This window comes from Micromonas pusilla, assembly GCF_000151265.4.
Source record: "Micromonas pusilla CCMP1545 genomic scaffold MICPUCscaffold_6, whole genome shotgun sequence".
NCBI classification, from domain to species: domain Eukaryota; kingdom Viridiplantae; phylum Chlorophyta; class Mamiellophyceae; order Mamiellales; family Mamiellaceae; genus Micromonas; species Micromonas pusilla.
This window is the reverse complement of record NW_003315887.1, coordinates 928,354-950,852: the sequence shown is the minus strand read 5'-3', so window position 1 is coordinate 950,852 and position 22,499 is coordinate 928,354. Positions and strand designations below refer to the sequence as shown.

Sequence of the window (22,499 nt, the reverse complement as noted above, 5' to 3'; positions counted from 1 at the left end):
CCCTCCACCCTCTCGCCGCTCGCCCGCTTCACTTAAACCCGCCCGCGCTCGCGTTGTTGTAAATCCTATTCGAGATGTCCGTCGTGCTCTCCGCGGCGACAGGCACCGCGAAGCTCGCGCGCGTCCTCTTCAACTCCTCCCCGGCTCGTTTCCACTGCGCCTCGCTCGCGGCAATGCTCAGCACGTACAACCCGCCGCCGCTGATACACGCGCTGAGCAGCACCTTGCTCCCGTTCGGGACGTCCAGGTCCCACTCGTAGTACGTCTGCTTCCCCGCGTCCTTACGCACGTTCGAGCCCGCGGTCTCCGCGAGCGCGATGTCCTCGACGTCGACGCCGAACGCGACTTTCGCGTCTACGTTCCCAATGGGTCCCAGATCCGTGACGCTCTCCTGCCCGCCGCGCGACTGCACGCTGCACGCGATGAAATCCGCGACGACGCCGCCGTCCGCGTCCACGAACTTTGGCAGCGCGTCCGTGTATCGGTAGTTTGGCCCGTACGTGTCCGTGTACATCATGAACTTGGTCTGCTTCGCGCGCTGGCCCGGGCGCGACTGCCACGCAGAAGGGAGCGAGACGGCGACGGGGACCTTCGTCCAACGCTCGTTCGCGACGCCTTCGAACGCGACGACGGAGGTGGGGGCGTCCGCGCGCGCGGGCGAGGGGGCGGACGACGCGAGCGTCGCCGCGGTCGCGGCCGCGGCGAGGAGGACGTCGCGTCGCGACGGAGGAGGCGCGGCGTCGGCGTCGTTTTTCGAGATCGCCGACGTCGTCGTCGCGCGACGAGATGACGCGGGCGCACGGGACGACGCGCGGCGCGGCCGCGCGGCGGCGACGCGCGCGACGCCGCCGCGCGCGAGCGCGGACGAGGACGACATGAGAGGAACGACGAAGCGGCGTGCGGTGCCGGCCGCGCGAGGGGCGTGTGCTATGCAACGCGTCGAGTCGGATGGATAAGTGTGTCGTCGCGTTTGCGTTTTCCACGACCGAAAGGAAGATTTATAAAAAATCCGCGAGGCGTCCTCCGTCCGCCTCTCGTTCATCACACCGCGCTCTGCCCCCTATCCTTCGCGCGCAACGACTCCTCCAGCACGTCCAACGCGCGCTTCGCCCCCCCCGCGCCGATCCCGAACCTCGCCCGCTCCTCCTCGCTCATCGTCTCGATCTTCGCCGCGGCCGCCGTCAACAGCGCTCGCGTCGTCTCCGCGTCGGCGACGTTTCGCCCCGCCCCCGGCCTCGTTGCCGTCGCGCTCCCGACCGCGGTCGCGAGCGTGAGCGTCTCCTCCATCATCCCCGCGAGCACCGCGTTGGGTAAGTACGCGATCTTCCCGCTCGACGCCTCGAACAGCTTCTTCTTCTTCTTTTGAATCTTCAGATACCCGAGCACGACGGCGGCGGCGGCGGAGTCGCCGCATCCGACGGTGTCGACGACGTCGATCTCCGGCGCGCCGACGTACACGGCGTCGCCGCGGCGCGTGAACGCGGCCGCGCCGTCGGGCCCGCACTTGATCACGACCCAGTCCGCGGCGCACCCGGGCCGCGAGAAGAGCGCCCTGGCGACGCTCAGAGGGTCCAACGCGTCGTCGCCGCCGCCGGAGGTCGGGTCGCTCTCCGCGAACGACGCGCCCACCGCGGTGCCCGTCTCCGTCGCGCCGTGCCCCGCGCCGGCGACCGCCTCGATCCCCGCGAGCGCGGCCGCCTCCTCCAGCGTCGCGAGTATCACGTCCGTCGCCGCCAAGATCGTGTCCAGCGCCTCCTTCCTCCCCGCGTCGCCGCTGACGAAGGTGAACGCCCTCGGGCCCGGGTCGAAAAAAACCCCCGCGGCGTTGAGCTTCGCGAGCGAGATCGCGCTTCGCACCGCAGCGGGGCTCAGCTCGTCGAACACGAACCCGTTGACGAACACCGCGGAGCACCGCGCGAGCGCGCTCGCCGCGCCCTCATCCACGACGTCCACGCGCGACAGCAGCGGCCACGGCCCGAGGTCGTAGCGCGAGCAGAACGCGTGCCCGCCCGCGCCGTCGGTGAGGACGAAACACTTGAGCGTCTCCGTCTGCGCGTCCTCGCTCGCGATCGCGCACAGGTCTCGGAACGGCACGCCCTCCGCGGCGAGCGTCTCGACGAGGAACGCGCCGTGCGCGTCGTCGCCGACGTGCCCGGCGCACTCGGCTCTGAGCCCGAGCCTGGAGGCGGCGATGAGGAAGTTGCAGTTCCCCCCCACCTCCCAGCGCGCGTCGTCCTTCGCTTCCGCGGACGCGTCGAGCGACGCGAGCGACGCGTCGGTCTTGAGCGCGTCGGGGGAAGGGATCGGCGCGGGCGGGAGGAGGACGTCGACGCACATGTTCCCGAGCGCGACGACGTCGATCGCGCCCGCGCTCGATTCGGTCTCTGCGGAGGAGTTGGGAGAGAGGGAGGGAGGGAGGGATGAGCGCGAGGGAAGAAGACGGACGTCGCGGCGCGTCGCGGAAGGCGGCGAGAGCGCGCGAAAAGAAACATTTCGACGAAGCGGCGCGCGGACGAAAGAGCTCGAATCATCCGACGCACCTCTCGCCGCCGCTCGCGTGAGGGTGCGGACGACGCCGCGCGCACGGCGTCGCGAACGCCGCGCGGGGGCGACGGGCGCCGCCCGGGCGATCGCCAAGGTCGCCATGCGCGCTCGGACCGCCTGCGCGCGGCGGGGAAGAGACGCGCGCGCGAAATCTAATCTCTCTTCGTCGAGCGCTCGAAACTCGTGGCGCTCGCGTTCGCGCTCGCGCCTTATCTGTGCCGCAACGCGCGCGGCGACGTCACTCCTCGCGAGCCGCCACCCAGACGCGCTCGCCGCCCGCATCGGGTCACGGACGCGCGCCTCGCTCGTTCCCTTCGCGTCTCGAACGCGCGCCGTCGCGAGCCGCTCGCTCGTTCGCGCATGGCGCTGCGTCTTCCCGCGCGTCCATCGACCGCGGTCGCCGCCGTCGCCGCGCGAGCGCCGCGATCCTCCGCCTCCGCGCGCGCGACGACGACGACGACGCGCGTCGCGTCCATGTCCTCGCGCGCGCGCCTCGGCTCCCTCGCGCTCGCGACGTGGTCGCGATGCGCGCGCCCCGCCGTCGCGCCGAAGCGCGCGGCGGCGCGCGTCGTCGCGTCGTCGTCCTCGCGCGGCGCGTCGTCGTCGTCCGCGCGCGACGCCGTCGCGTCCGACGTCGCGGAGACCTCCTCCGACGCGGAATCGACCGCCGCGCGATCGGGCGGGTACCCGTTCGCGGACATCGAGGCGAGATGGCAGAAGCACTGGGCGGAGAACAAGACGTTCAAGACCCCGGACCAGATCGACACGACGAAGCCGAAGTTCTACGCGCTGGACATGTTCCCGTACCCCAGGCGCGTCGTCGCGGCGTCGCGTCGCGTCCCCGCGCTCGCCCACCTCAACCCTAAACCCTCAGATCGATCGAACGATCGATCGACCGATCGAACGATCTATCCATCCACCGTTCGAACGATGGGCGCGATCATCCCCTCCCTCCTCCCTTCCTTCTACGCGCCCCCCTGACGCGCTCGTCCTCCCCCCCCCCCCTTCCTCCTCCCACTCCATCAGCGGCGCCGGGCTTCACGTCGGGCACCCCGAGGGATACACCGCGACGGATATCGTGGCGCGGTACAAACGCATGACCGGGCACAACGTCCTGCACCCGATGGGCTGGGACGCGTTCGGGCTGCCCGCGGAGCAGTACGCGATCGAGACCGGGACGCACCCGCGCGATACGACCGTCGCGAACGTCGCGCGGTTCCGCGAGCAGCTCCAGTCGCTGGGGTTCTCGTACGACTGGGACCGCGAGGTGGCGACGTGCGAGCCGCAGGTGCGTTCTATACACTGGTTCCCATACGACAGCGTTGGCGTGGTAAACGCCGATCCTTAAGGACTTTGCCCGGCGTCTCTCTCCGCCCATCCCTCGCTTTCAATCCCCGTCCTCGACGCCTTTCAACTCCAACTGACGCCTTTCAACTCCACCCCGACATCGCTTTGTATGGAATGGCCCGCAGTACTACAAGTGGACGCAGTGGATCTTTTTGAAGCTGCTGGAGAAGGGTCTGGCGTACCGCGCGGAGGTGCCCGTGAACTGGTGCCCCGCGCTCGGCACGGTGCTCGCGAACGAGGAGGTGATCGACGGGCTGTCCGAGCGCGGGAACCACCCAGTGATTCGCAAGCCGATGAAGCAGTGGATGCTGAAGATCACCGCGTACGGCGACCGCCTGCTGAGGCGCGTCGTCCTCACACTGGTCCCCATACGACCGCGTTCGCGTGGTGAACGCCGTTCCTTAAGGACTTTTGCCGGCGTTTCTCTCCGCCCATTCCTCGCGTTGAATCACCGCCATCGACGCCTTTCAACTCCGCCTGACGCCTTTCAACTCCACCCCGACTTCTTCGCTTCGTACGGAACGACCCTCATCAGCGACCTCGACGACCTGGACTGGCCGGAGAGCATCAAAGAGATGCAGCGGAACTGGATCGGTCGAAGCGAGGGCGCGCAGCTCGCGTTCGAGGTCCCGGGCGTCACGGGCGACGAAAACAAGCTTGAGGTGTACACGACGCGCCCGGACACGCTGTTCGGGGCGACGTACCTCGTCGTCGCGCCGGAGCACCCCCTCGTCGGCGCGTTGTCGACGGCTGAGCAAAAAGCCGCGGTGGACGCGTACGTAGACGCGGCGTCGCGGAAGAGCGACCTGGAGCGCACCGAGCTCGCGAAAGAGAAAACCGGCGTGTTCACCGGGTCGCACGCGAAGCACCCGCTGACGGGCGCGGACGTCCCGGTGTGGGTCGCGGACTACGTGTTGGGGACGTACGGCACGGGCGCCATCATGGCGGTGCCCGCGCACGACGACCGAGATAAAGAGTTCGCGGAGACGTTCGATCTGCCGATCGTCCAGGTCGTGGCCCCGCCCGGTGACGAGAATAACACGGACGCCGACGCGTGCTACAGCGGCGCCGGGACGATGATCAACAGCGCGTGCGACGCGCTGGACGTGAACGGCTTGGACGACGCGACAGCGGGCGAAAAGGTGACGGCGTGGCTGACGGCCAACGGCGTCGGAGAGAAGAAGGTCAACTTCAAGCTTCGCGACTGGCTCTTCGCGCGGCAGCGGTACTGGGGCGAGCCGTTCCCGGTGGTGTACCCGGAGGGGTCGGATGTCCCCGTCGCGGTCCCGGAGAGCGAGCTCCCTTTGACGTTGCCGGACACGGATAACTTCAAGCCGAGCGGAAGCGGCGAGGGCCCGCTCGCGAATATCGAAGACTGGGTCGCCACCGTGGACCCTCTCGGCGGCGGCCCCGCGCGCCGCGAGACGAACACGATGCCGCAGTGGGCGGGCTCGTGCTGGTACTACCTCCGCTTCATCGACCCCAAGAACGAGAACGCGATGATCGACGGCGACTTGGAGAAGTACTGGATGCCCGTCGACCTCTACGTCGGAGGCGCCGAGCACGCGGTGCTGCATCTTCTCTACGCGCGGTTCTGGCACAAGGTGCTGTACGACATCGGCGCCGTGAGCACCAAGGAGCCGTTCCAGCGGCTGGTGTCGCAAGGGATGATCTTGGGCGAGGTGGAGTACACCGCGTTCGTGGACGCGGAGGGGAAGTACGTCAGCGCCAAGGGCGCGCTACAGACGGAGGGGCTGGACGCCGTGAAAATTAACGCGGAGGACGTCGCGAAGAAGGGCGACGGGTTCGTCCTCGCGGCGGACGAGAAGATCAAGGTGAACGCGCGCGCGCACAAGATGTCCAAATCGCGCGGGAACGTCGTCAACCCGGACGATATCGTCGACGCGTACGGCGCGGATTCGCTCCGCCTGTACGAGATGTTCATGGGGCCTCTGCGGGAGACCAAGGTGTGGCAGACGAAGGGCGTGGAGGGATGCTCGCGGTTCCTCGCGCGCGCGCATCGGCTGTTCGACGGGGACATCTCCGACGAGTCCGCGGACGAGGCGCAGCTGAAGGAGATTAACAAGTGCGTCGCGAAGGTGACGGAGGAGACGGAAGGGATGCGGTTTAACACCGCCATCGCGGCGATGATGGAGTTTACCAACGCGGCGACGAAATGGGAGAAGAAACCGAGGGAGTGCTTGAGGCCGTTCGCGCTCTTGCTGTCGCCGTACGCCCCGCATCTCTCCGAGGAGCTCTGGACAAAGCTCGGGAACGAGGGCTCGAACGCGTACGAGACGTGGCCGGTCGCGGACGAGAGCTTGCTCGTGGAGGATGTCGTCACGATGGCGGTGCAAGTTAACGGGAAGATGCGCGGGAAGATCGAGGTCACCGCCGACAGCACGCGAGAGGACGCGATGGCGCTCGCTATGGCGCAGGAGAACATCGCGAAGTTCATCGGGGACGAGTCCGGGATCAAGAAGATCATCTACGTCCCGGGGAAGATCTTAAACGTCGTCGCGCCGCAGCCGAAGAAGTGACGAGCTGATGATGAGCGAGCGAGATTTTAATAATGAGTTGACGATATATATTGCGTTCTCGAACAGAAACCAAACGACACGCCTTCGACCAGACCTCGCCGCGCCTCGGCAGTTCCGCCGCGCGCGCGCGACCGTCGGGTCGATCTCTCGAGGAGAAGGCCGAATCCGTCGCATGCGACGTGGGGTGTCTGGCAGAGGCACCGATACGACGAACGCGACGGCGCCGAGACGCGGGCTTCGCATGCGCGGCCGCGCGCTCGGCACCGCGCAGAACGACGAGAACGCGGGCCTCATGGCGCCGCCCGAGTCGAGGATCAAGAAGTTCCGCGCGAGCATCGCGACCGCGCTCGTCCTCCTCGCGGTCGTCGTCCTGGCCGCGCTCGTGGGGACGGGCGTCATGCAGGGCGGCGCGCCCGGGATCGGCGACGCCGCGAGCCGCGGAGGCGCCGCGCTCGCGACCGAGGGCGTCGCGTCGCCCGTCGTCGACGCGTCGTCGTCCACCGTCAGGGCGCAGTCGTCGCCCTCCCGCTCCTCCGCGATCGAGGCGCCGCGCCCGACCGCGGCGTTTAAGGACGCGACGATCGAGACGCCGCGCCCCGCGACGGCGGCGAAGAAGGACGACCGCACGCCGTTCCCGACGGTGCGCGCGGGCGAACCCCCCGTCGTGTACGCCTACGAGATCGTGCGCGCGCATCCGCACGACGAGAACGCGTTCACGCAAGGCTTGACGTACGCCGCGCCGGACGCGCTGTACGAGAGCACCGGGAGCGTCGGCGGGCCGTCCACCGTGCGCGTCGTGGACCTTAAGACGGGCGCGGTGAGGAAGAAGACGACGCTGCCGACGCGGAGCTTCGCGGAAGGGCTCGCGGTGGACGGCGACGGGAAGATCGCGGTGCTGACGTGGAGGTCGCCGCTGGGATATCTCCTCGACCCGGACACGCTGAACGTGACCGGGACGTTTCGAACGTCTCTGAGCGACGGGTGGGGGCTGACGAACGACCCCGCGGGCGACGGGACGTTGATCGCGACGGACGCGAGCGACGCGTTGAAGTTTTTGAAGACCACGGGGGGGGGCGGCGGCGGCGGCGGCGCGACGACGACGACGACGATTAAGTCGACGACGATCAAAGACGGCGACCGCGCGATTCGGTTCGCGAACGAGCTCGAGACGGTGCGGGACGAAGTGTGGGCGAACGTCCTCGAGCGCCCGTGCGTCGCGCGCGTGAACCCGAGCACCGGCGCCGTCGTCGGATGGATCGTTTTCAACGACCTGAAGTCGAAACTCCCGGCCGGGTCGAGCGTCGAAGCCGGGGTGATGAACGGCGTCGCTTACGACGCCGACGGCGACCGCGTGTTCGTCACCGGGAAGAACTGGAACGCGCTGTTCGAGGTGAAGATCATCGCGAAGGATGGAGGGGTCGACGCGGCGCGGAGGACGTGCTGGCCGCCGGCGTCCATGCCGATGTACGGGTACCCATAGACTAGCTAGTCGAGAACGCGCACGTCGAAAACTGATCGAAAACTGGCCCGAGTCCGCGCGTCGCCGCCGAAAGAGGTCTCCTCACTTGTTCGAGACCGGGGACGCTAAGCCCTCGAGCCGCTCGTACAAATCCGCGAGCTTCCCGCGCCTCGACTCCGCCTCCAACCGTCTCTCCTCCTCGTCGTCGTCCGTCGCGGCCGCGCGCTGGGGCGTCAACTCCGCGGGCGTCGACCGCGCCGCCGCCGCCGCCGCCGCCGCCGCCGCCGCCGCCGCCGCCGCCGCGACCGCCGGCACCCTCGACGGCGACGCGTCGTCCCTCTGTCCCCCACCTTCCGCCCCCGCCGCACGCTGGTTCACCTGCATCGACTCGATCAACTTCGCGAGCATCGCGGTGTGCCGGTCGTTCGCCTCGAGCCGCTCCGCGAGGCTATCGAACTGCGACCCGAGGCGTTGAAACCCGAGGCTCGTCGCCTCGACGCTCCGCGCGATCGCCTCCTTCGCGTCGTCGTCGTCCTTCTCCTGCGACGACGTCTGACTCCCCCAGAATCCCCCGAACGCGTCCCCACGTTCGACGCCGCTCGAGACGGGCGCGACCGGCGGCGCGGACGGACCGGGACCGGGACCGGGACCGGGACCGGGACCCGCGCCCGCGCCGGCGCGGTCGAAGGCGTATTCGTCGCTCCCCCCCGCCGCCGCGCCGCTCCGTCCGCCGCCGCCGCCGCCCCACCGTTCTCTGCTCGCGAACCGTCTCGCCTCGTCCGCGGCGTCCTCCGCGCGTTCCATCGCGACCCTGAGCTCTCTCTTCAGCTTCGCTTCCATCGCTTCCAGGGCCTCGACGCGGTCTACGACGTGTCGCAGCGCGTCGACGCCGGCGACGCCGCCCGTCGGAAACGCGCCGCGTTCCGGCCCCGCGCCCCACACGCGTCGCGTCGCCTCCTCCGCGAGCCGAGGCGCGGCGTCCTTCAGACGCTGCTCCGTCGCGCGGAGCGCGTCGAGGACGTTCGCGGTCGCGGTGTCCACGCGCGCGGCGAGACGCTGCTCCGCGGCGTCGATGCGCGCGTCCACGGAGCGCTCGTGCGCGGACGCCCAAACTCGAAACTGCGCGTCGAGGACGCCGATCGCCATCGCGCCTCCTCCTCCGCGCATCATCCCGCCGCCGTCGTCCATCGCGCCGCCGATCACGCCGCCGGCGCCGTCGCCGCCTTTGAGTCCCTTCCCGTCGAGCATCTTCCGCGCCATGAGAACGCGCCTCTCCTCCGCGTGCGTCAGCGCGTGCACCGCGCGCTCGGTCGCGGTGACGCGCTCGCTGACTTTCACCATCGCGTCGTGGTACGCGCTCTCTTGCTCCTCCGCGACGGACTGCGAGCACTTGATGAGCCTCGCGAGGTTCAGCATCTTCTCGTCCGCGACGCACGCGCTCGTCCCGAGCGCGGTGATGCGCTCGTCGAACGACTGCGCAACGAGGCACGCCTGCGTCACCGCGTCGAGCTGAGATTCGAGCCACGAGACGTACTCGTTCCGATCCGTCAGGAGCTTCCCCGCGCGCGGGTCCCGGCTCCTCCCGCGCTCCTCGGGGGAGAGGCGGTAGTCCTGCCGGCGGACGTACTCCTTCAGGTAGCTGTTGTCGTTCGACGCGAGCGCCATCGCGACGACGACCGCGGGGAGGGCGTCCGACGCGCGACAGACCTCTGTCTGGGGCAATTTGAACTCGACGCGGCGAAGAAAGGAAGCGCGCACTCGCACTCTCGAAGAAGAGCGCTCGTCGTGTCGTTCGCCGCATTCCGCGCGCGCCCCGAGCGAGGGCACCGGCGTCGCGGACGTCGACGGATCCCGACCCGCGCGCGTCTTCCTCCTCGCCCTCGCGCGCGTCTCCCCGCGCGCCGGGCGACGACGCCCGCGGACCGACGGGACGCGGCGTCCGCGGCATCCGACGTCTGCCGCCGAGAGCGACGCCCACCACTACTGTAGAGATTCGCGACGATGCCGCCCGGGGAGGACGCGCGCGAGCGCGAGCGCCGCGATCGCCAGCTCGACGCCGACGCCGCGCTCAACGACGCGTTCGTCGCCGCCGCGGGGAGCGACGACTCCGCCGCGCGGTCGCGAGGGGACTACGGATACGCCCAGGCACGTCGCGCGTCCCCTCGCGGCGACCCCTCCGCTCGCGTCGGAAAAACCAACCCTATCCCCGTTCGCCGTTGTTATTTCTCGTCGAATCTCGAGCTCACCGCCCGTTCATTCGTCTTCGTCTCTCTCTCTCTCTCTCGCTCTCCGCCCACAGAACGCGAAGCTGATGCGAGATAAACCCCCGGGAGACCGAACGCGCGGCCTCCCCGCGGACGAGGACGCGCTCGCGTCGTACGCGCGCAGGGTCAACCGCCCCGGACAGATTCAGGTGCGTTCTATACAAAAGTTTTTCACCCATCGCCCGGTTTCAACATTTGATCGCGTCCCCTTTCAACTGACCGGAGAACTGTTTTTGTATGGAACGGCCCTCAGTCCTTCGGAGTCGTCCTCCTCGTCGCGTCCGAGGCGAGCGCCGCGCGATGCGCGGCGACCGCGGGGACGATCCTCGCGGCGTCGACGAACTGCGCCGAGGTGCTCGGGGTGCCGTGCGACGAGCTGCTCGACGGCAACGTCTTCGAGGAGGGATCGACGCCGTTCGCGGCCAAGTCGCTGCCGGGGTTGACGCGCGCGTTGGGCTCGGGCGCGTATCCCTCGCACTGGTCCCCATACGACCGCGTTCGCGCGGCGAACGCCGTTTCTTAAGGACTTTCTCTCCCGGCGGGCGCATCTCTCCGCCCGCGCCTCGGTTTCGATCCCGACACACCTACGCGACGCCTTTCGACTCCCAAGTCTGACGCACCCCTGACTCCGCCCCGACTTCTTCGCTTCGCACGGAACGACCCTCAGCGGACCTCGCGACCAACGCGCCCGTCATCGTCGCGCTCGCGAGGAAACCGGACGATAAGATGTACGCGATCGCGCACGCGACCGAGGAGGGGATCGTGATCGACCTCGAGCCCGTGGACGCGGACGGAGACGAGATGCTCGAGGGTGCGCTGCGCGCGCAGTCGTCGGTGAAACGCGCGGTGTCGCACGTGCAAGACGCGTTCGAGAAGGGGGCGTACTTTCAATCCGTGACGGACGAACTGCGCGCGCTGCTCGGGTACGACCGCGTGATGCTGTACCGCTTCCACGAGGACGACCACGGCGAGGTCGTCGCGGAGAGCACGTCGCAGCACGCGCGCGACGCGTTCAAGGGGCTGCACTTTCCCGCGACGGACATACCGCAGGCGAACAGAAAAATTTTCATGTCCATGCGCAGCCGGATGATCGCGGACGTCTCGGGGCCGGCGTCGAAGGTGAGGCAGTGCAAGCGCACGCCGGACGACATCCTCCTGTCGGACTCGCAGCTCCGCGGGATAAGCGGGTGCCACGCGCAGTACCTGTCGAACATGGGCGTGAAGGCGACGCTCGTCGTGTCCGTCGTCGTCACGGCGCCGAGGAGCGCCATGCGAGACGCGGCGTCGGACGAGAGCCGACAGCGGCGGCGGCGCTCGCGCGGCGTTTCGACGTCGGCGGCCGACCGAGAGAGTTGGGACGGCGGCGGCGACGACGACGGCGGCTCGCAATCGCCGCCGCAGGAGAAACTCTGGGGGCTTATCGTGTGTCATCACTACCAGGGCCCGCACAGGGTGGCGTACTACCAGCGCTCCGCCGCGGAGTTTTTAGTCCGCGTGTTTTCGCTGCAGCTGTCGAGGATACTTCAATCGGAGCAGGCGAAGATCGAGTCGTCGCTTCTGTCGCACCAGGGCACGATCTGCAAGTCGTTGAAGTACGTCGAGGAGATGACCGGGTTCAACGCCGAGCTCACGCCGCAGATATTCTCGTCCGTCATGAGCATGGAACCCGGCTCGAGCGCGCTGTTCAAAGTCGCGAACGCGTCCGGGGCGGCGATGATCATCGGCGACACGATCTTCCACGCCGGCGAGTGCCCTCCGGACGACGAGATCGCAGCCATCGTGGCGTGGGTCTTACAGAGCAAAGACGCCGCGCAGGACCTCGAGGGTCTGGACGGCGGGAAAGAAGCGATCGTGTACTCCACGAAGAGGAGGCTGCCGCTCGGCGGGATGTGGTCGACGGACTGCCTGTCCAGAGAGGGGATGCCGAACGCGGAGGCGCTGAAAGCCACCGCGAGCGGCGTCGTCGTCGTCGACGTCGCGCCGCTCGTGTTGCCGACGTACAACGGCGAGTCCGCCGCCGGGGGCGGGGACGACGCGAACCGCAAGACGAAGCTCAAGGGCGCGCCCGCGGCGACGAATATATCTCCGGCGGTGCTCGCGTGGTTCCGAGGCGAGTACATCAAGGAGAACACGTGGGCTGGGGACAAGGACGCGCCGCAGGCGTACCACAAGGGCGTGGAGATGACCCCGCGGGAGTCGTTCAGGGCGATCAAGGAGACGCTCACCGCGCAGAGCGAGCCGTGGCGGCCGCACGAGAAGGCGTCCGCGGCGGCGATGCAGCTCCTATTCCGCGACACCATCGCCGCGTGTCGCGCCGGCGGAAACGCGAGCGGGGGCGCGAGACGGGCGTCGATCGACGAGAGCGACGCCTCGAACGCCGCCGCGGAGGAGCTGCGAACGATCATCGGCACGGCGGACGTGCCCGTGATCAAGGTGGACGCGAGCATGACCGTCACGGAGCACAACAAGTTCGCCGCGAGCGTCCTCGTCGGCGCCAGCAGAAGCGCGGTGGGGCACAAGATATCCGAGTTTCTCGAGCCCAACAGCGCGAACTTCCTGGACGTGACGCTGCGGAACGCGTTCAAGGAGCTCGTCGAGCCGAGGCCGTTCGCGGTGCAGTTCAAGCTCGCGAGAAGCGCGGGGGATCTGATGGAGGCGAGGAAGCGCGCGACGTCGAGGAACAGCCCGAAGCCGCGGTATCTCGCCATCTTGTTGTTCGCGAAGCTGGTGTGGAACGCGTCCGCGGAGACGTCCGCGATCGTCCTCACCGGACGCGACATGACGACGCATCGTACCGCGATGCGGGACCTGACGCTCGCCGCTTTCGAGTCCGGGTCGAAGCCGGAGAAGGATCTGGACGTGAGCGAGGTGATGAGCGACGTCATGATCGCCGCCGCGAGCGTCGACGGCGAGGGGCGAGTCGATCAGTGGAACGAGAGGATGGAGTTCGCCACCGGTTTGCGTCGCGCGGACGCGCTCGGGAAACTCTTCGCGGGGGAAGTTTTGGGCACGAAAGGCGCGCTGCACGTCCTCCCGAACGGCGCCGCGAACGCGGACCCGATGACGGAAGTACAGGCGAGACTCGTGCAGGTGCTAGACGGCGACGCGAACGGCGAGCTCGGCGTCGACGGCGTCGGCGCGCGCCTGATGAGAGAGGAGCTTCCGGCGACCGGGGAGTCGTCCGCGGCGACGTCCGAAACCGAAACCGAAACCGATACCGGCGACGGGTCCACGTCGACGACGATGCACGCCGCCGGCGGCGGCGTCTTAGACCGCCGACTCACGAGCGCGCTGAACGAGCACGCGCTCGTGCGGTTTCTCAAGGCTTCGAACTCGACCGGCGGCGCCGCGGCGGGCGGCGGCAAGCGCTCGCCCGCCGCGGGCCCCGCGACGTCCTCCTCCGCGATATCCGCCCCCGCGGCGATGGAGGTGCTCGTGTTCTTCCTCGCGCGCCCCGAGAGCGACGGTGCGTTCATCTTCTTCATGGACATGTCCATGCCTCGCGCGATGGAGAAGGCGCTGAGCGTGCAACACGCCGCGGAGGCGGCGTCGGACGCCAAGTCGCGCCACATCGCGTTCATGTCGCACGAAATTCGAAATCCCGTGAACGGCATCCTCGCGTCCGTCGAGGCGATCAACGAGATGATGCCGATCATTCAGCGCGCGCGGGCGAACCGCGGCGAGAGCGGCGGCGTCGACGACGCGCACTACAACGAGGTCGAGGAGCTCGTGCTCACGACGCTCGCGTGCTCCGATCAACTCCGGAGAACCGTGGACGACATGCTCGATCTCGACAAGCTCGAGGAAGGGAAGCTCGTGCTGACGCTCGCGCCGTTCAGCGTCCGTCGGATGTTACGGAGCGTCGGCGTGCAAGTGAACGCGGCGGCGCGCGCGAAAAACCTGCGGTTCGTGACCTCCGTATCGCCGCTCCTCGCGGACGTCGCGCTCGTCGGCGACGCGGGTCGGATCCAGCAAGTCTTGACCAACTTTTGTTGGAACGCGGTCAAGTTCACGACGGAGGGCGTCGTTACCGTGGAGGTGACGTGCGACGCGAGAGTAGACGCGGATGACGAGCCCATCACGTGCTTCTTCAAGGTGATCGACACCGGTCAGGGGATGTCGAAGCAGACGATGGAGAACATCTTCGACCGGTTCAGCATGGCGAATCACAAGGTGGACAAGTACGGCGGCAGCGGGCTCGGGCTGACGATTTGCCGCTCCCTCGCGGAGCTAATGCACGGCCAGATTCACTGCATGTCCGTCCCGGGCGAGGGGTCGACGTTCGTGTTAGAGCTGTCGCTCGACGCCGTGGAGCCGGACCCGGCGGACGCGTCGTCGATGCGGTCAGGCGCGAGCGCGGGGACGAAGTCGCGGCGCGAGAGCCTCGTCTTCGATGCGGCGGACGCGTCGGCGGCGAGATCGCGAAGGGCGAGCTTCATCGACGGCCCGAACGTCGCGTCGGTGCCGGTGACGGATTCGCGCGACGACGACGACGACGCGGCGGCGGCGACGACGACGACGACGACGACGCGCGAGCCGCGGCAACGGCAGCCGAGAGATATTCTCCCGCGGCCGTTCTCGCGGCGAAGCGTGCTCGTCACACCGGACGGCCGCGAGGTGGAGGTGGAGCACCCCGCGGACGCGTCGCCGCCGCCGAGTTTTTTTCAAACGTCGCCCTCCTCGTCCGCCGCCGCCGCCGCGTGGAAGGTTCACGTCGTGCGCGAGCAAATCGGCGAGACGTCCGTCGCGGTGCTCGCGGACGTCAGCGTGGGCGAGGAGACGCGGCAACACTGGGGCGGCGCGGCGTGCGGCGTCGACGGCGTCGGCCCGGCGTTGGCGCGCGCCACGGAGGACGCGATCGCTCGCGCGCTGCGTCTGTACGCGTCCGAGAGCGGGATTCCTTCCCCGGCGCGCGACGCGATCGGGGGAATCGGGGGGTTTCCGTCGCCGTCGCCGTCGCCGCTCGCGCGCGGACCGACGCCGTCGAGCGCGGCGCGCGCGTCGTCGTCGCCGCCGCGGTTCACGCGAGACGAATCGCCCTTGAAGGCGTCCCTCGCGGATCGCCTCGCGTTCGCGGCGGCGATCGCGGACGATTCGTCGCCGTCGATTCCGACGCCGGCGCCGACGGCTTCGCAACCGCAGACGTCCTCGCGACCGCAACCGCAACCGCAATCGCAGTCGCAGCGAACGCACGGACAAAAGCCCATGAGCGTCCTCATCGTGGACGACGACGTCGTCAACGTGAAGATTCTCAAGCGCGCGTTCGTGAAGAACGGCGACGACGTCACCACGGGCGAGGACGGCCAGGACGTCGTGCGACTGCTTCTGAACGAGTCCAAGCGCTACGACGTCGTGCTCCTGGACGAGAACATGCGGCACATGAACGGCAGCGCCGCCGTGGAAGAGACGCGGCGGCACGAGGCGAGCGCGGGGGACGACCCCGACGGGGGAGAACGATGGAGTCAGCTCGTCGTCGCGACGACCGGGAACGCCGCGATGAGCGATAAGTCAAAGTACCAGAAAGCTGGGTTCAACGGGGTGTTACAGAAGCCGATGAAGCTCAGCACGCTCGTGAGGTGGGTGCACGACTTTCACGCGTTTTGGAGAGCGACGGGCGGCGGGAAGTGGACGCCGGGGGATCCCGTCCCGGCGGGGTGCGTCGCGCCGACGATTTCCGACGCCTCCGCGCACGAGGACGGATACTTCATCGGCGATCTCGAGGTGTTCGGGACCAAGTTACGCCGCGAGAAGTGAGCGAGCGATGCGTCGTAGGAAGACAATACAGTATGCGCTTTTCACGCGTCGTCTCGTCGCTTCGTCGCTCGTCGATTTCAACGAGCGTCGGATTCGTTCTTCGTGCGTCCGGTTCTTCTCTTCCTCCTCCGTCGCTCGCCTCGCCGCGCCGCGCCGCGCGTCACCCCGAGGTGCTCTCCACGAACAGCGCCTCTTGCCTCTGCGTCAGCCCCAACTCCTCCAGCGTCTTCCCCCCCTCCCCGTCCTCCGTGAACGTCCCCCGCGGGAACTGCCTCGCGAGCTTGAACGACCCGTGCTCGAGGTGCCCCTCCGGTCGTTCCATACGAGCGAACGTCGGGGTGGAGTTCAAAGGCGTCAGTTGAAGGTGAAAGGCGTCGAGGGCGGGGATTCAAAGCGAGGGGTGGGCGGAGAGACACGCCGGGAAAAGTCCTTAAGGATCGGCGTTCACCACGCCGACGCGGTCGCATGGGGACCAGTGTAAGGGACGCACCTCCGCGATGAGAAACGAAAAGACGGCGGACAACGCGTGCGTTCGCAGAAACCGCCGCCTGACCCGCCCGCCCGACGGCAGCCGTATCGCGACGTCGACGACGCCGTCGCCCCCGGCCGCGGGCTCGTCCGGCAGCGCGCTCGACGCCGCGGCGACCGCGGCGTCTCTCATCTCCGCCTCCGCTTTCGCCGCCGCCGCCGCCGCCGCCGCCGCCTCCGCCGCCGCCCTCTCCGCGCGCGCCTCCTCTTCACGCTTCGCCCTCGCCGCCGCCTCCTTCGCGCGGTCCATCCGCAGCGACTCTTCGTACGCGTAGTCCGTCTCGTTCTGTATCAACCGCGCTTCCATCACCTCCGCGGGCGCGGGGACGCCCCCGGCGTTGAGCAACCCGCGGTCGCCGCCGCCGCCGCCGCCGCCGCCGCCGCCCGAGACCCCCAGCCGATGCGCAGGGGGCTCGTACGGCACGCCGAGCATCGCCGCCTCGATCATCCGCGCCTCCTCGCGATCGATCCCGTCGGGGAGTTCGAAATCGCCCCCCGCGCCGCCCGCGCCGCCCATCCCGTCGATGCCGATGCCGATGCCGCGGCCGCCGAACGCGAGCGGCGGCGGGCGGTGGTCCATCTGATGCGGCGATTTCGCCGCCGCCGCCGCGTCGCCGTCGTCGTCGATGGTGATGACGCCGGCGTCCATCGACGCCGCGATCGCGCTGTTCATCATCTGGTCTTCCATGTCGTCTTCGTCGACGACGACGTAGTGGAAGTCCCGCCCGCCGCCGCCGATGTCGCCCAGAGGTCGCCTCGCGGCGCCGCCGCCGTCCGCGACGACGCGTTCGAATCCCGGCGGCGACGGCGCGTAGTCCGGATCCTCGTCCGCGTCGTCGTCGCCGAGGTCGATCACCGGGTCGTTCAGATTCAGACCGACGCCGACGGTCGCGACCGGGGGCGACGGCGGCGACGCCCCGGACGCGGCGAGATCCTTCGCTTCCTGCGCGTCGATCAGCGCGTTCTGCCAGCTGCCGTCGAAGAAGGCGTCGACGGATCGATCGAGATCCCACTTGTATTGCTGCGCGCGGACGGCGCGCGAACGGAGGGCGAGCGGGGGGGGGGGGCTCAGTCGGGGTGGGAAGGCGGCGTCTGAAGCGCGTCGGCTGCCTTCGACGCCGCGCCGATCGCGGGGCGCGACGCCGAGACGCGAGGAGGGATCGGGAGGGACCCGTCCGAACGTCGTCCGCGTCTAAACGTCATCCACCGCGACTGCTACGGGAGGAAGGCGACGCGTCGCGTCGTCGGGGACGCGGACTCGGACGCACCTCCATGATCGCGCGGGACGTCCCGGCGTCGCACGAGGTCACGGCGACGAAGGTCCCCACCGCGGTCTCCTTCTCCGCTTCGTTCATCGCGTCGCTCGGTACCGCGTCGGCGCGGCGACTGTGGAAGGCGTCGTCGTCGCCTCCCAGAAACGTTGACGTCGACGACGTCGTCGCGAGCAGCGCGCGAGCGCCACAAAAAGATTACTCGTCGCGTCCGACCGCGACCACTCCGCTTCGCGCGGCGGCGCGTCGTCGCGCGGAAGCGACCACCGCGCGCCGCTCCGCGTCGTCGTCGCCGCCGCCGCCGCCGTCCGTCGCGCGCGCGTCATGGCGGACGCGGACGAGTGGACGGTCGTCGGCGCCAAGTCGCGTCGGAAGATGAGCGGGAGATCCTTCGAGGCGCTCCAGCGCGCGGCCGTCGCGGGCGCTCAAACCGCCGCGGAGGACGCGCCGGGGATGACGACCGAGCGAGCCGCCGCGGCGTTCGAGCGCGCGAGGCGAGAGGTGGAGGCCGCGCCGTTCCTCCCAGCGCTCCTGCGCGCGCTCGAGCCGTCGACGAGCGACGCCGACGACGCTACTAACGCCGCCGCCGCCGACGCCGCTGACGCGACCGACGACGCGAACGACGCCGCGCGCCGCCGCGCGTTCCCGCGCCCGGACGCCGTGGTCGTCCTCGGCCTCGGATCCCCCAGCGCGAGCCTCGTCTCGCGGTACCAGCTCGCGCTCGCGCTCGCGCTCGCGGAGCGCTTCGACGTCCCGCGCGCGTCCGTCGCGCTCTACGACCCGGCGTTTTCGCCCGTCGACGTCGCGCTGTTGACGCGCGTCCTCGGCTGCCGCGCGATGACGCGCGAGGCGTCCGACGCGATCGCGGGCGACGCCGCGACGCCTCGGACGACGCCGACGATGTTTTTCATGCCGCACTGCGAGGCGTGGCTGTACGAGAACGTCTTGAGGGCGCACTGGGGACGCGCGGGGAGGGAAGCGAAACCGCCGTTGCGCGCGCACTCGTTTTGCGGGAACACGTTTGAAACGTACGTCGAGCGGTGGGCGACGCGCGGCGGCGATCCGAAGCGCCCGAGGCGCGTCCTCGCCGCCGCGGGGTTGATAGGAGACGTTGAGCGCGGCGGGATCGCGGTCGAGGTGGACCCGACAGGGAGCTTCGACGGGCGAGGCGCGTTCAACGACACGAGCGTCATGGTCGCGGGGGGCGCGGGAGCGGCGCTTCCGGAGGTGTCCGACGACGACGACGACGAAAGTCCTTAAGGAACGGCGTTCACCACGCCAACGCGGTCGTATGGGGACCAGTCTTGTGTGGACGAGGCGTGCCCGTCCCGCGGACGTAGACTAGTCTAGTCTAGCTATCTCATAGGCACGCACGCAGAGCGCGCGCGACGTGCGCACGAGGGAACAGAAGCCTCTCGCGTCGGACCCTCGGACGAGACGACCCCTTCCACGACAACAGAAGCCGCGACCTCCACTTCCCTCCGCGCGCATGGCGTTCGTCCGCCGCGCGACGCCGGTCTCGCGCTGCCCCGCCCGCGCGGCGACGCCCGACGCGTTCCCTCGCGCGGCGTCGCTGCGCGTCGCCCCCGCGGACGCGGCGGACGCGACGAAGCTCATGCGCGTCGTCTACGGCGACTGGTCCGGCGCCGGCGCGTCGCTCGGCGGCTCGCGCGTTTCGTGGGCTCCCGCGCCGCTCCCGCGGACCGAGGCTGGGCGAGGGCGATACCTGTGGACGGACGCGTTCGCGGTCCTGAACTTCGTCTCCGCCGCGGAGCGCCGCGCGGAGATGGGCGACGCGGGAGGGAGGGACGACGCGCTCGCCGCCGCGCTCGCGCTCGTGCGCGCGGTGCACGAAACGCTCGGTCAACCCTCCTCGCGCCAGGTCCCGATGTCTCTCTCGTCGCGCGCGCCGTTCGCGCTGCCGGGCGCGTCGTCGTCGTCGTCGTCGTCGTCGACGACGACGACGACGCGACACGTCGGCTTGCGCATCGGCAAGACCCTCGCCGCGGCGTCGAGCGACCCCGGGATGGCGCTGGACGGGATGTACTTTCACTACCACGACAAGTGGGTGTTCGCGCTCGCTCGGCTCGCCGACGCGTTCGGCGCGGAAACCTCCGTCGGCGCCGCGCTCGCGACCGAGGCGACGTCGCTGATCAAAGACGTGCACCCTCATTGGATCGAGCGCGACGAACACACCGGCGCGCCGTTGGGCGTGCGGTGGAAGATCAACCCGGACGCGAGTCCGATACGAGGGTGACACCCCGGACACCCCCTGACGAACATTTCATTTTAAATTACAATGTCGCACTTTTAGGTGCGACGCAACTAAACGAATTGTTTCTACAGGATGCCGCCGAGCCGACCGAGCACCGACGCGACGAGCGGTCTCGTAGCGTACCGGGCGGTGATGGCCTTAATTCGTCCTTCCGGTGACGGCGCCGCGGAGGACATCGACGCCGAGTTCGAGGACCTGAGCGCGATCGCGCGCGCGCTGAACCCCGCGGTGTCGCGCGACGCCCTCGGGTGGGGGCTCGAGGCGTGGGTCGCGCAGTGGCTCCCGCGCGTCGGCGGATGGGAAGAACGAGACGAAGAGCTCTCTCCGACGGTGAGAAAATACGCCGTTCACGCGGAGGACGTGCTTCGCGCGTCGTCGTTCGAGCGTGCGTCCGATCCGCGCGACCGTCGCGCGCTTCCGTTCCGCGCGTACGGCTCGTGGATCGGCGCGCGGACGTCCGGACGCGACGCGCTCGTCGACGCCGCCGCGAGGTTGGCGAGAGAGGCGGCGAGGGAGGAGTTACACGTCGCGAACCGCGGCGATCTGTTTCGCGCGCCGGCGGACGGCGGGCGCCCCGACCTGACGTCCATCAACCGAGTCATGCTCGCGAGCGCGCTGGACCCGCTCGCGTTCACGCGCCGCGCGGGCGAGGTGGAGATCGTGTGACGATGACGCTGATCGTTCTCTCGACGCGATGTTTCTCTTTTTTCTCTCTACGAGACGAGTATAAGGTTAAGATAAGAGAGCTCTCTTTTCTCGAGCCGACCGCGCGCGTCCTCCGAGTCGTCGCGTCACGCGCGGTACTTCGATATCATCTCCATGGACTTGTCCCACAACACCTCGCCGTTCCTCTCGTTCCGCCACTCGAACAGCTTGTCCGGCATCCCGAGCTGCCTCGCCCCGAACTCCTCCCCCGTGAGCAGAAACCAGTCCCCGCCGTCCACGAGCTGCCGCCGCGTCGCGCCCGGATACGTCACCCCCGGGTCGATGAAAAACTCCCCGCTGACGTCCTCCGCCGCCGGGTCCGACGCGAGCCACACGTGCGTCTTGGCGCCCTCGTCCGCGTCGCGTATCCCCATCTTCTTCAGCATCTTCCCGTTGCGCGTCTGCGCCTCCGCCTCCGGGTCGCGGTTCTCCGCGGTGAGATCCGGGAGTATGTACCGCACCAAGTTCGTCGTCACGATTCCGGGGTGAAACGCGTTCGACGAGATCCCGGGCTCGCGAATCGCGAGCTGATCCGTCATCAGCACGTTCTCCGCCTTGCTCGCGCAGTACGCGGTCCACTCGTTGTACGTCCGATCGTTCCAGTCGAGGTCGTCGAGGTCCACGGCGAGGTCGCCGAGGGTGTTGGCGATGCTGCTGCACGCGACGACGCGGCCGCGTTTGCCGTCGCGTTCGACGCGGTCGCGGAGCGCGGGCACGAGCGCGTCTGCAGCGGGGCGGGGCGGGGCGGGGTTCGGAGGGAGCGACGATGAGTTGGGGGGGGGAGAGCAGCGCAGCGCGTCCGCGAGTGAGGATCGATGGACGCACAGCGCAGCGCGCGAAGGGGGCGGGTCGCGGGTCGCGCGGGGATCGAATCCGTCCGGCGTCCGGCTGTCGTCGGTCGTCGGTCGTCGGTCGTCGGTCGCACCTTGCAGGAGAAAGTGCGCGAGGTGATTGACGCCGAAGTGCATCTCGTGGTTCTGTCTCGTGTGTCCCAGCGGCACGGCCATGATCCCGGCGTTGCACACCAGGACGTTCAGCGGGATGCCGGAGTCTTTGAACGCCTTGGCGTAGTCCGACACGGAGGCGAGGTCCGCCATCTCGAGCCCCGCGGCTGGCAAGACGTCGATCGCGGCGCCGGGGACTTTCTCGAGGATCGCCGTGCGCGCGACGTTCGCCTTCTCGACGGTCCTGCACGCGAGGACGACGCGCTCGCCTCGCGCCGCGAGCTGCTTCGCGGCGGAGAAGCCGACGCCGCTGTTCGCGCCGGTGACGAGGACGGCGCCTCGCGCGGCGGCGGGCGACGGCGACGCGACGACGACGTCGTCGTCCGCGAACGCGAGCGGGACGCGCGCGGCCGCGGTCGACGCGAGCGCGGCCGCGCCGAGGCCGAGGACGCCGCGCCGCGAGGACGCCGAGGGCGCGCGCGACGCGTCGTCCGCGGCGGCGGCGGCGGCGGCGGCCTCGGAGGAGGAGGAGGAGGAGGACGACGACGACGACGACGACGACGCGCGCGGCGCGACGACGCGACGATCGCGCGACGACGACGTCGCGATCGCGCGACGACGTCGCGCGGTCGCGGCGGCGCGCGCGGGGACGGCGACGCGGCGACGCGCGGGCTCGCTCCCGCGCGACGCGCGCGACGCGGTCGGGCTCAGCGCGCTCGCGCGCGATATCGCGAGCATGGCGGCGTGCGCGCGCGTGTCCCGCGCGGTGCCGTCTCGGTGCCGCGAGCGATGGATAACTCTCTCGGAACGACCGACGTCGACGCGCGACGAGCTCGACGGACACATCAATCAGCGAGCGGAGCGCCCT

At 69.3% G+C, this 22,499-nt stretch overlaps 11 protein-coding genes across 11 annotated transcripts; 7 read left to right on the top strand and 4 right to left on the bottom strand.

Annotated features, from left to right (window-relative positions):
* Positions 1-28: 28 nt before the first annotated feature.
* MICPUCDRAFT_58991 (uncharacterized protein) lies at positions 29-877 on the bottom strand (the record flags this gene model as incomplete). The annotated part of the gene is made up of 1 exon (XM_003059230.1): positions 29-877. The coding sequence occupies one exon, from the start codon at positions 875-877 to the stop codon at positions 29-31; it is 849 nt and encodes a 282-aa protein (XP_003059276.1).
* Positions 878-1,674: 797 nt separating this feature from the next.
* Positions 1,675-2,361, bottom strand: MICPUCDRAFT_5355 (uncharacterized protein; the record flags this gene model as incomplete). Its single annotated transcript, XM_003059229.1, has 1 exon — positions 1,675-2,361. A coding segment is annotated over one exon (687 nt), but the record flags the coding sequence as incomplete, so codon positions are not given.
* A 543-nt stretch (positions 2,362-2,904) lies between these two features.
* Positions 2,905-6,431, top strand: MICPUCDRAFT_58989 (uncharacterized protein; the record flags this gene model as incomplete). Its single annotated transcript, XM_003059540.1, has 3 exons — positions 2,905-3,371; positions 3,571-3,874; positions 4,017-6,431. The coding sequence occupies 3 exons, from the start codon at positions 2,905-2,907 to the stop codon at positions 6,429-6,431; spliced, it is 3,186 nt and encodes a 1,061-aa protein (XP_003059586.1).
* A 676-nt stretch (positions 6,432-7,107) lies between these two features.
* MICPUCDRAFT_5366 (uncharacterized protein) lies at positions 7,108-7,830 on the top strand (the record flags this gene model as incomplete). Its single annotated transcript, XM_003059539.1, has 1 exon — positions 7,108-7,830. A coding segment is annotated over one exon (723 nt), but the record flags the coding sequence as incomplete, so codon positions are not given.
* A 162-nt stretch (positions 7,831-7,992) lies between these two features.
* Positions 7,993-9,555, bottom strand: MICPUCDRAFT_58987 (uncharacterized protein; the record flags this gene model as incomplete). The annotated part of the gene is made up of 1 exon (XM_003059228.1): positions 7,993-9,555. The coding sequence occupies one exon, from the start codon at positions 9,553-9,555 to the stop codon at positions 7,993-7,995; it is 1,563 nt and encodes a 520-aa protein (XP_003059274.1).
* A 1,400-nt stretch (positions 9,556-10,955) lies between these two features.
* Positions 10,956-12,398, top strand: MICPUCDRAFT_18100 (uncharacterized protein; the record flags this gene model as incomplete). The annotated part of the gene is made up of 5 exons (XM_003059538.1): positions 10,956-11,402; positions 11,505-11,767; positions 11,813-11,942; positions 12,021-12,113; positions 12,213-12,398. Coding segments are annotated over 5 exons (1,119 nt in total), but the record flags the coding sequence as incomplete, so codon positions are not given.
* Positions 12,399-15,359: 2,961 nt separating this feature from the next.
* MICPUCDRAFT_69702 (uncharacterized protein) lies at positions 15,360-17,817 on the top strand (the record flags this gene model as incomplete). Its single annotated transcript, XM_003059537.1, has 4 exons — positions 15,360-16,215; positions 16,399-16,474; positions 17,431-17,457; positions 17,705-17,817. One exon carries the CDS (start codon positions 15,360-15,362, stop codon positions 15,906-15,908), a length of 549 nt encoding a protein of 182 aa, XP_003059583.1. The 3' UTR covers positions 15,909-16,215; positions 16,399-16,474; positions 17,431-17,457; positions 17,705-17,817.
* A 214-nt stretch (positions 17,818-18,031) lies between these two features.
* MICPUCDRAFT_58983 (uncharacterized protein) lies at positions 18,032-18,967 on the top strand (the record flags this gene model as incomplete). Its single annotated transcript, XM_003059536.1, has 1 exon — positions 18,032-18,967. The coding sequence occupies one exon, from the start codon at positions 18,032-18,034 to the stop codon at positions 18,965-18,967; it is 936 nt and encodes a 311-aa protein (XP_003059582.1).
* Positions 18,968-19,196: 229 nt separating this feature from the next.
* On the top strand, positions 19,197-19,964 carry MICPUCDRAFT_58982 (uncharacterized protein; the record flags this gene model as incomplete). The annotated part of the gene is made up of 1 exon (XM_003059535.1): positions 19,197-19,964. The coding sequence occupies one exon, from the start codon at positions 19,197-19,199 to the stop codon at positions 19,962-19,964; it is 768 nt and encodes a 255-aa protein (XP_003059581.1).
* Positions 19,965-20,054: 90 nt separating this feature from the next.
* MICPUCDRAFT_58981 (uncharacterized protein) lies at positions 20,055-20,648 on the top strand (the record flags this gene model as incomplete). Its single annotated transcript, XM_003059534.1, has 1 exon — positions 20,055-20,648. The coding sequence occupies one exon, from the start codon at positions 20,055-20,057 to the stop codon at positions 20,646-20,648; it is 594 nt and encodes a 197-aa protein (XP_003059580.1).
* A 125-nt stretch (positions 20,649-20,773) lies between these two features.
* MICPUCDRAFT_17965 (uncharacterized protein) lies at positions 20,774-22,369 on the bottom strand (the record flags this gene model as incomplete). The annotated part of the gene is made up of 2 exons (XM_003059227.1): positions 20,774-21,411; positions 21,613-22,369. The coding sequence occupies 2 exons, from the start codon at positions 22,367-22,369 to the stop codon at positions 20,774-20,776; spliced, it is 1,395 nt and encodes a 464-aa protein (XP_003059273.1).
* Positions 22,370-22,499: the final 130 nt, after the last annotated feature.